The following is an 11,875-nucleotide window of genomic DNA, read 5'->3' as shown; positions in this document are numbered from 1 at the left end:
CATCTACTCCTCCTTTTTCTTAGAGGAATAAGCCTTGTGCATACATCGAGTGCCACCGAGTTAATCTGTTCTAGGCATAAGTTGGGGTCTGTGTTGCTTAGTGTATCTTCCCAGCTTATATTACCTGGAGTTTACCTGGAGAGAGTTTCGGGGGTCAACGCCCCCGCGGCCCGGTCTGTGACCAGGCCTCCTGGTGGATCAGCGCCTGATCAACCAGGCTGTTGCTGCTGGCTGCACGCAAACCAACGTACGAGCCACAGCCCGGCTGATCAGGAACTGACTTTAGGTGCTTGTCCAGTGCCAGCTTGAAGACTGCCAGGGGTCTGTTGGTAATCCCCCTTATGTGTGCTGGGAGGCAGTTGAACAGTCTCGGTCCCCTGACACTTATTGTATGGTCTCTTAACGTGCTAGTGACACCCCTGCTTTTCATTGGGGGGATGGTGCATCGTCTGCCAAGTCTTTTGCTTTCGTAGTGAGTGATTTTCGTGTGCAAGTTCGGTACTAGTCCCTCTAGGATTTTCCAGGTGTATATAATCATGTATCTCTCCCTCCTGCGTTCCAGGGAATACAGGTTTAGAAACCTCAAGCGCTCCCAGTAATTGAGGTGTTTTATCTCCGTTATGCGCGCCGTGAAAGTTCTCTGTACATTTTCTAGGTCGGCAATTTCACCTGCCTTGAAAGGTGCTGTTAGAGTGCAGCAATATTCCAGCCTAGATAGAACAAGTGACCTGAAGAGTGTCATCATGGGCTTGGCCTCCCTAGTTTTGAAGGTTCTCATTATCCATCCTGTCATTTTTCTAGCAGATGCGATTGATACAATGTTATGGTCCTTGAAGGTGAGATCCTCCGACATAATCACTCCCAGGTCTTTGACGTTGGTGTTTCGCTCTATTTTGTGGCCAGAATTTGTTTTGTACTCTGATGAAGATTTAATTTCCTCATGTTTACCATATCTGAGTAATTGAAATTTCTCATCGTTGAACTTCATATTGTTTTCTGCAGCCCACTGAAAGATTTGGTTGATGTCCGCCTGGAGCCTTGCAGTGTCTGCAATGGAAGACACTGTCATGCAGATTCGGGTGTCATCTGCAAAGGAAGACACGGTGCTGTGGCTGACATCCTTGTCTATGTCGGATATGAGGATGAGGAACAAGATGGGAGCTAGTACTGTGCCTTGTGGAACAGAGCTTTTCACCGTAGCTGCCTCGGACTTTACTCTGTTGACGACTACAATCTGTGTTCTGTTAGTGAGGAAATTATAGATCCATCGACCAACTTTTCCTGTTATTCCTTTAGCGCGCATTTTGTGCGCTATTACGCCATGGTCACACTTGTCGAAGGCTTTTGCAAAGTCTGTATATATTACATCTGCATTCTTTTTGTCTTCTAGTGCATTTAGGACCTTGTCGTAGTGATCCAGTAGTTGAGACAGACAGGAGCGACCTGTTCTAAACCCATGTTGCCCTGGGTTGTGTAACTGATGGGTTTCTAGATGGGTGGTGATCTTGCTTCTTAGGACCCTTTCAAAGATTTTTATGATATGTGATGTTAGTGCTATTGGTCTGTAGTTCTTTGCTGTTGCTTTACTGCCCCCTTTGTGGAGTGGGGCTATGTCTGTTGTTTTTAGTAACTGAGGGACGACCCCCGTGTCCATGCTCCCTCTCCATAGGATGGAAAAGGCTCGTGATAGGGGCTTCTTGCAGTTCTTGATGAACACAGAGTTCCATGAGTCTGGCCCTGGGGCAGAGTGCATGGGCATGTCATTTATCGCCTGTTCGAAGTCATTTGGCGTCAGGATAACATCGGATAGGCTTGTGTTAATCAAATTTTGTGGCTCTCTCATAAAAAATTCATTTTGATCTTCGACTCTCAGTCTGGTTAGCGGCTTGCTAAAAACTGAGTCATATTGGGACTTGAGTAGCTCACTCATTTCCTTGCTGTCATCTGTGTAGGACCCATCTTGTTTAAGTAGGGGCCCAATACTGGACGTTGTTCTCGATTTTGATTTGGCATAGGAGAAGAAATACTTTGGGTTTCTTTCGATTTCATTTATGGCTTTTAGTTCTTCCCGCGATTCCTGACTCCTAAAGGATTCTTTTAGCTTAAGTTCGATGCTTGCTATTTCTCTGACCAGTGTCTCCCTGCGCATTTCTGATATATTGACCTCTTTTAGCCGCTCTGTTATTCTTTTCCGTCGCCTGTAAAGGGAGCGCCTGTCTCTTTCTATTTTACATCTACTCCTCCTTTTTCTTAGAGGAATAAGCCTTGTGCATACATCGAGTGCCACCGAGTTAATCTGTTCTAGGCATAAGTTTGGGTCTGTGTTGCTTAGTATATCTTCCCAGCTTATATCGGTTAGGACTTGGTTTACTTGGTCCCACTTTATGTTTTTGTTACTGAAGTTGAATTTGGTGAATGCTCCCTCGTGACTAGTCTCATTTTGTCGGTCTGGGGCTCCACGCATACATGTCTGAACCTCAATTATGTTGTGATCTGAGTATATTGTTTTTGATATGGTGACATTTCTTATCAGATCATCATTGTTAGTGAAGATGAGGTCTAGTGTATTCTCCAGTCTAGTAGGCTCTATTATTTGCTGGTTTAAATTGAATTTTGTGCAGAGATTTAAAAGCTCGTGTGAGTGTGAGTTTTCATCAGAGCTGCCTCCTGGTGTTATTACTGCAACAATATTATTTGCTATATTCCTCCATTTTAGGTGCCTTAAGTTGAAATCCCCCAGGAGCAAGATGTTGGGTGCAGGAGCTGGAAGATTTTCCAGACAGTGGTCAATTTTTAACAGCTGTTCCTGGAATTGCTGGGATGTTGCATCCGGAGGCTTGTAGACTACCACAATGACTAGGTTTTGGTTCTCGACCTTTACTGCTAAAACTTCCACTACATCATTTGAGGCATTAAGCAGTTCTGTGCAAACAAGTGACTCTGCAATGTACAGGCCAACCCCCCCCCCCTTTTGCCTGTTCACTTTGTCACATCTGTATAGGTTGTAAACTGGGATCCATATATATATATATATATATATATATACATATATATATATATATACATATATATATATACATATATATATATATATATATATAAATATATATATATATATAAATATATATATATATAAATATATATATATATAAATATATATATATAAATATATATATATAAATATATATATATATATATAAATTATATATATATATATATACATATATATAAATATGTATATATATATATATATATATATATATATATATATATATATATCAATAAATATATATAAATATCAATACATATATATAAATATATCAATACATATATATATATCAATATATATATATATATATATATATAAATATATCAATATATATATATAAATATATATATATATATATATATATCAATATATATATATCAATATATATATATAAATATATCAATATATATATATAAATATATATATATAAATATATCAATATATACATATCAATATATATATATATATATATCAATATATATATACATATATATATATATATATATATCTATCTATAAATATATATATATATATAAATATATATATATAAATATATATATATATATATATATATATATATATATATAAATATATATATATATATATATATATATAAATATATATATATATAAATATATATATATATATATATATAAATATATATATATAAATATATCAATATATATCTATATAAATAAATATATATATATACATAAATATATATATATACATAAATATATATATATAAATATATATATATAAATACATATATATATATAAATATATATATATAAATATATATATATATATAAATATATATATATAAATACATATATATATTTATATATATATATAAATATATCATACATATATATAAAGATATCAATATATATATATATATAAATATATCAATATATATATATATATATAAATATATCAATATATATATATATATATATAAATATATCAATATATATATATATATATAAATATATCAATATATATATATATATATAAATATATCAATATATATATATATAAATATATCAATATATATATATATAAATATATCAATATATATATATATATATATATATATATATATATATATATATATATATATATATATAATGATTATTAATGTCAAGTTGGGAGGTGGATATATGACAAGTTGATGATATAAACATATGAGAGTTGACTCACGTAGACTCTGGGTGTTACTAAGGTGACTACAGTAGACTGGTTGGTACTCTCACGCAGTTGTAGTTGGTACTCTCATACAGTGTAGTGATGGGTACATCATGCCCAGGTTGTGATATATGTTACTAACACTCGTAGTTTTATCATTGATGGTTGTCAAGGTGGTAACAGGTGGTCACTCCTGGACCTCCACCACCTGCTGCTGCTGCTGCTGCTGTTTCTCTTTGTTATTCCACTCTTCAAATATTAACATTTTATAATGTACGTTGGTTATACGAGTTATTAAATATACTAAAAACACCAGTGATGTATGTAATATAGATAAATAAGTGTGTCACGACACTTTAAACACAAAAATGAGAGACTTTTGAGCATTCAGTAATCTTGCTATCATAGGAAGGTATTTCTCGTGAACAATATATCATATATCGTAATTATATTATGCAGTAAGTTTACTTATGATAACCTGTGATAGTACTACTGTTCCTCACTTTATTTTTGTTGATATCGCTATAACTTTTTTTGGGTTATCCTAGGTTCTGTACACTTGCTGCTATGTATGATAATCTTTGTCACTGTTTTCGTGTTAACCTGAATAAACTTACTTATTAGTGCTTCCTTTTGATTATAATAATAATAATAATGAGGTAAAATATATTTGTATTAACTACAAGTGACGGAAACCTTCAGTACTATGTATAGTGTTAGGTAAGTGATTATTCAGGTTTAAAATGCAGATTTAATAATAATATAATAATATCTTTATTTCTACAAGTACATGTCAGCTACGACTGTATACCTTGTACATCAATGACATACTACTGTATAGAAAGCCGCTTGTTATGCTGAGCATTTCTGGCAAATAAGGTCAGTTTTGTCCCAGGATGCGACCGACAATAATCGACTAACACCCAGGTACCCATTTTACTGATGGGGAACATAGACAACCGGTGTAAAGAAAAACCCAATGTTTCTACCCTCGCTGGAAATCGAACCCGGACCCTTGCCGTGTGAAGCGAGAGCTTTAGCCACCAGGCTATGGGCACTAAGGTAGAACTGCTACTCAGCCAATTGTGACCATTAGTTATGCATATGTAGTTTGAATTGTAATATTAAGCCAGTTTTGCAGTCAAGATAGTATATTACTGCTTAAATGACATGAAACATAACCAAGCCTAATGACACTAACCTAACCTAACTTAAAATAACCTAACATAGCTTAACCTTACCTCTTGTCATTGGTCCTGGCAAGAAAAAATAGTCGTATTTTTAAGTTTAAGAACATAGGTTTTCCTATTTTTTTTTTTTGAACATTCTCTGCTAAATTAGGTTTTCCTATTTTTATGGAACAATTCTTTGTTTATTACATGAGTACTCCTTATTTGATTGGTTTCTAATTTTCAACACTGGTGTAGTGTATGTAGGGCAAGATTCATGGAACTATTTGCATGTGTGGGTTCCCTATTGACAGTGTTAATGGGTGATTCATCTGATAAAATGGATGAAAAATTTCTTTGCTCTAGGCTGTTTAGGTACACACTTTGTTGGATTCTTGCAGTAACTTTAGAATGCATCCTCTGGTCAGCCATAAACTTCTAGCACTGATGTCTTTTCTTCAAAGAAAGATTAGTCTTTATTTTAGGCTGTGTAAGTTTTACTGTGTAAGTTTATATAAGTACAGGTATACATAAGTGCAATTATCATACCTAGTACATACATAAATTACCTAGGATAGCCCCATAAATTCGAAATAACTTATTTCCATTGAGGTCCTTGTAATATCTTATTTTAAAGGTTAGCAGTAAGATAAAATAGAAATCAGTTATGATTTTAACCTTAAAAATTAAAGCCGCTAAGTAACTCTTGTGTGAAAATCACTTGCAGTAAAAGGAGGTGCAGTAGGAATAAAATGAACAGTTATATATATGAAGATTAAATAGAGAGTATCATCTTACAATAATAAATACACAAATGTTAACTACAAGAAATCACTCTCCTCCCTTTTTGTAGCTTCATTCATTAGGTACCCCTTAGTTCTCTTCCTGAACTGGTTCATGCTAGGACAGGCTTCGACATGGTCAGACAATCCCTTCCACTCCTATATTGTCAGTTTTCTAAACTATTTATATAATACAGACAACATATATGTAATGTGAATAGACGAGTGTATAGCATAGAGTAGGCATGGAGGGAGGCACATATTATATACAATAGAAATTTTGAGAGGATGCCACAGTTCTTGATGCTTTTGTTACAAAGTATTGGATGTGTCTATTAAATTTTAGTTTGCACTATTGGTGTAATCCAAAAATTTTACCTTAATTTTTCTATTTTTTTTATTGTAATTTATTTTGACATTTATTTAGTTATTTTATTACCAAATAGCAAGTAGTAAATCTTTTCTAGATTTCCTGAAAGTTTATTTACTGTCACCCAGATATGCATGACAACTTGTGTGATTGACTCTTGATCCAAGGAATTGGACCTATCGTCCTTCTCCATGAATTGAACCTGAATCCCTCTCATTTCCCCAAGTGCTGTATGACCCCATCCCCCCCCCCCATGGGTTTAGCATTTTTCCATGAATTGAATAATAATAATAATAATAGTAATTTCCATAGTGTAAATAAGTTTTACACAATTTTGGACGATTACAGTTGTCTTGCATAATAATGTGTAAATTGTCTAGTATAACCGATAAAAGTAAAGCAAAGTGACTTATTCCAATGGGGCACTCATCATTTATAATTTATTTTTGCAGCTGGTGGAATAAACTTTATGAAAGTATTTTCTGTCTTTGTGATTGTGACAATGGCAACAGCAACTGTGAAGGGAGATGTAGATGTTGCAGACTATTTTCCAGATGTCGGTGAAGACCTCAGCATAGTCACATGGGGTCATGCTATCAACTCCCAAGAGGATTTGAAAAAATACATTGCAGGTACAGGATAATGCATTACCCCATTTATGAAATTAAATATTTTATTGCAGGATCAATTAAATTAGGTTTTGTGGGGTGATATAAACAAGAATTTGTTTGCTTTAGATTGACAATGGGATGGCAACAGCATCTCAAGGTAATGCAAACTTAAGATTTTACACTCTGAATGTAACAATTGTGTATATAAATGGGATTAAATCTGGAGTATCTGAGAGAGTTAGAGCAAAGGAAGGGGTAGCAGTAATGTTAAATGATCAGTTATGGAAGGAGAAAAGAGAATATGAAGTTTGGATGCGAGAAGTGGGTCATAATAAGCGTGTATGCACCTGGAGAAGAGAGGAATGCAGAGGAGAGAGAGAGATTTTGGGAGATGTTAAGTGAATGTATAGAAGCCTTTGAACCAAGTGAGAGAGTAATTGTGGTAGGGGACTTGAATGCTAAAGTAGGAGAAACTTTTAGAGAGGGTGTGGTAGGTAAGTTTGGGGTGCCAGGTGTAAATGATAATGGGAGCCCTTTGATTGAACTTTGTATAGAAAGGGGGGTTTAGTTATAGGTAATACATATTTTAAGAAAAAGAGGATAAATAAGTATACAAGATATGATGTAGGGCGAAATGACAGTAGTTTGTTGGATTATGTATTGGTAGATAAAAGACTGTTGAGTAGACTTCAGGATGTACATGTTTATAGAGGGGCCACAGATATATCAGATCACTTTCTAGTTGTAGCTACATTGAGAGTAAAAGGTAGATGGGATACAAGGAGAATAGAAGCATCAGGGAAGAGAGAGGTGAAGGTTTATAAACTAAAAGAGGAGGCAGTTAGGGTAAGATATAAACAGCTATTGGAGGATAGATGGGCTAATGAGAGCATAGGCAATGGGGTCGAAGAGGTATGGGGTAGGTTTAAAAATGTAGTGTTAGAGTGTTCAGCAGAAGTTTGTGGTTACAGGAAAGTGGGTGCAGGAGGGAAGAGGAGCGATTGGTGGAATGATGATGTAAAGAGAGTAGTAAGGGAGAAAAAGTTAGCATATGAGAAGTTTTTACAAAGTAGAAGTGATGCAAGGAGGGAAGAGTATATGGAGAAAAAGAGAGAGGTTAAGAGAGTGGTGAAGCAATGTAAAAAGAGAGCAAATGAGAGAGTGGGTGAGCTGTTATCAACAAATTTTGTTGAAAATAAGAAAAAGTTTTGGAGTGAGATTAACAAGTTAAGGAAGCCTAGAGAACAAATGGATTTGTCAGTTAAAAATAGGAGAGGAGAGTTATTAAATGGAGAGTTAGAGGTATTGGGAAGATGGAGGGAATATTTTGAGGAATTGTTAAATGTTGATGAAGATAGGGAAGCTGTGATTTCGTGTATAGGGCAAGGAGGAATAACATCTTGTAGGAGTGAGGAAGAGCCAGTTGTGAGTGTGGGGGAAGTTCGTGAGGCAGTAGGTAAAATGAAAGGGGGTAAGGCAGCCGGGATTGATGGGATAAAGATAGAAATGTTAAAAGCAGGTGGGGATATAGTTTTGGAGTGGTTGGTGCAATTATTTAATAAATGTATGGAAGAGGGTAAGGTACCTAGGGATTGGCAGAGAGCATGCATAGTTCCTTTGTATAAAGGCAAAGGGGATAAAAGAGAGTGCAAAAATTATAGGGGGATAAGTCTGTTGAGTGTACCTGGTAAAGTGTATGGTAGAGTTATAATTGAAAGAATTAAGAGTAAGACGGAGAATAGGATAGCAGATGAACAAGGAGGCTTTAGGAAAGGTAGGGGGTGTGTGGACCAGGTGTTTACAGTGAAACATATAAGTGAACAGTATTTAGATAAGGCTAAAGAGGTCTTTGTGGCATTTATGGATTTGGAAAAGGCGTATGACAGGGTGGATAGGGGGGCAATGTGGCAGATGTTGCAAGTGTATGGTGTAGGAGGTAGGTTACTGAAAGCAGTGAAGAGTTTTTACGAGGATAGTGAGGCTCAAGTTAGAGTATGTAGGAAAGAGGGAAATTTTTTCCCAGTAAAAGTAGGCCTTAGACAAGGATGTGTGATGTCACCGTGGTTGTTTAATATATTTATAGATGGGGTTGTAAGAGAAGTAAATGCGAGGGTCTTGGCAAGAGGCGTGGAGTTAAAAGATAAAGAATCACACACAAAGTGGGAGTTGTCACAGCTGCTCTTTGCTGATGACACTGTGCTCTTGGGAGATTCTGAAGAGAAGTTGCAGAGATTGGTGGATGAATTTGGTAGGGTGTGCAAAAGAAGAAAATTAAAGGTGAATACAGGAAAGAGTAAGGTTATGAGGATAACAAAAAGATTAGGTGATGAAAGATTGAATATCAGATTGGAGGGAGAGAGTATGGAGGAGGTGAACGTATTCAGATATTTGGGAGTGGACGTGTCAGCGGATGGGTCTATGAAAGATGAGGTGAATCATAGAATTGATGAGGGAAAAAGAGTGAGTGGTGCACTTAGGAGTCTGTGGAGACAAAGAACTTTGTCCTTGGAGGCAAAGAGGGGAATGTATGAGAGTATAGTTTTACCAACGCTCTTATATGGGTGTGAAGCGTGGGTGATGAATGTTGCAGCGAGGAGAAGGCTGGAGGCAGTGGAGATGTCATGTCTGAGGGCAATGTGTGGTGTGAATATAATGCAGAGAATTCGTAGTTTGGAAGTTAGGAGGAGGTGCGGGATTACCAAAACTGTTGTCCAGAGGGCTGAGGAAGGGTTGTTGAGGTGGTTCGGACATGTAGAGAGAATGGAGCGAAACAGAATGACTTCAAGAGTGTATCAGTCTGTAGTGGAAGGAAGGCGGGGTAGGGGTCGGCCTAGGAAGGGTTGGAGGGAGGGGGTAAAGGAGGTTTTGTGTGCGAGGGGCTTGGACTTCCAGCAGGCATGCGTGAGCGTGTTTGATAGGAGTGAATGGAGACAAATGGTTTTTAATACTTGACGTGCTGTTGGAGTGTGAGCAAAGTAACATTTATGAAGGGATTCAGGGAAACCGGCAGGCCGGACTTGAGTCCTGGAGATGGGAAGTACAGTGCCTGCACTCTGAAGGAGGGGTGTTAATGTTGCAGTTTAAAAACTGTAGTGTAAAGCACCCTTCTGGCAAGACAGTGATGGAGTGAATGATGGTGAAAGTTTTTCTTTTTCGGGCCACCCTGCCTTGGTGGGAATCGGCCGGTGTGATAATAAAAAAAAAAAAAAAAAAAAATGTCATCATGTGGGAGCACCTATGTCAATTTTGTGGAGATATACTGTAGGTATGTACGTATTTAAATGTAAATTTTTACCCAATCCATCACTCGTGATAGGCTCAACTTCTGCTTTAAATCAGAGCACTCAAAACCCATCTTTATTTGGGATTCAGGGTAAGGATTATGTGATCTGTATGCTTTTCACTCTTGTCAATGCAAATTATTTCTTTATCTGAAATCAGAGTGAGACTGGATACTGAGAAAAATGATTGTGAACCAAGTAAAACTGCTTCTGTGTTTAGTGGTTTTGTGGTCTAGGAGTAAATGTCTAAGAATTCCAGTAGGTTGATTCATTCACATGTTATTATTACACTGTTAGTTAGGTTCACACAAGGTTTGAAACTTTACAATCTTGAAAACTGCAAAAGAAAGCACTGGAGGAGTTTGAGATCCTAGTACACTTAGGACAAGATCCACTTTATTAGAAAAATTATTAAGCAATTTACATAGGAAGCTGATGAACCTGCTCAGGCCAGAAGAAAAAATCAAAATCAAACTTTTATTTTGCAGTCCTTGACACAGCAATATGAGGGTTGAAGAAAAATTCACACTGCTGCATCAGATAACTTTTGATTTCCATAATCTTTAGTTTGTAGAATATAACTTAAATGCCATTTATAGAACATTGCTTAAAACTGGAACTGGTGACTCCTAAGGTAGCATTTCTGTGAATTGTGAGCAAGACAAGTGCCATTGGGACCATTGGTTGATCAGGCCCTGATCCTCCACGAGGCCTAGTCACAGCCTGGGATGTGGGTGAGTTGACACCCAAAACACCCCTCCAGGTATACCATCACCACACGTGTAGTGTCACTAACACATTTATTATTCTCAAAATCCTCTTGTTCCTCCCTATTTCTGTGGCTAGTAGTGAATGAAGTTTTTCTGAACACAAATTGATCAGACTATACATATATTCATTCTTCAATGATACAAGACCTACTGGGCAACCCACCTTGTCATTTGAATTTCCATGGGAACTTACTTCAAGTGTTAAATTAAAAGTATGAGGAATGTAAATTCTGTTTTGCCTTCTAATACAGGAGAATCCTGCATTTTTGGCTCCCTCATTTTGGTGTCCCTCTTTTTTTTCATGATCTTTGGTTCATTATGTTTGGTGGCTTTTCGACCGTTTCATAAAATAGTTGCGTAACAGAAGGGCGACAAATGCCATATTTTAAAGTAAGTATTGTATGTATGTATGGAGCTCTCCTGTACTGCACCATACTGTGTTTCTTTTTGAGGGTCAATTTTAATTGGTGAATGGAGAGATACAAGCTGAAGGGGCCACCCTTACTCTAGTTCTGGTTATACGTTTCTACAAAGTTATAAAGTATATACATGCCATATCTAAGGTTTGTTTAACCCTTTCAGGGTCCAGGGCCAAAATCTGAAGGGGTGCCCCAGTGTCCAAGAAATTCTGAAAAAAAAAAAAATTATTTTTTCT

General features: G+C 36.3%; 1 protein-coding gene across 5 annotated transcripts in view; it reads left to right on the top strand.

The window, feature by feature from the left end:
- The first annotated feature begins 4,203 nt into the window (after positions 1–4,203).
- The window catches only part of LOC128692700 (protein FAM151B), a 52,883-nt gene continuing 45,211 nt past the window's right edge, over positions 4,204–11,875 (top strand). For 2 of the 5 annotated variants that reach the window (XM_070090017.1, XM_070090021.1), the window contains exons 1-2: positions 4,228–4,291; positions 7,011–7,190. In XM_070090017.1, the coding sequence (XP_069946118.1) occupies positions 7,028–7,190 (163 nt within the window). In that variant the 5' untranslated portion in view covers positions 4,228–4,291; positions 7,011–7,027. The other 3 variants (XM_070090020.1, XM_070090019.1, XM_070090018.1) reach the window with 3 other exon arrangements.

Source organism: Cherax quadricarinatus, chromosome 30, assembly GCF_038502225.1.
Source record: "Cherax quadricarinatus isolate ZL_2023a chromosome 30, ASM3850222v1, whole genome shotgun sequence".
In the NCBI taxonomy this organism is placed as follows: Eukaryota; Metazoa; Arthropoda; class Malacostraca; order Decapoda; family Parastacidae; genus Cherax; species Cherax quadricarinatus.
The sequence above is the reverse complement of the archived record's forward strand: the minus strand, read 5'-3'. Positions and strand labels throughout refer to the sequence as shown.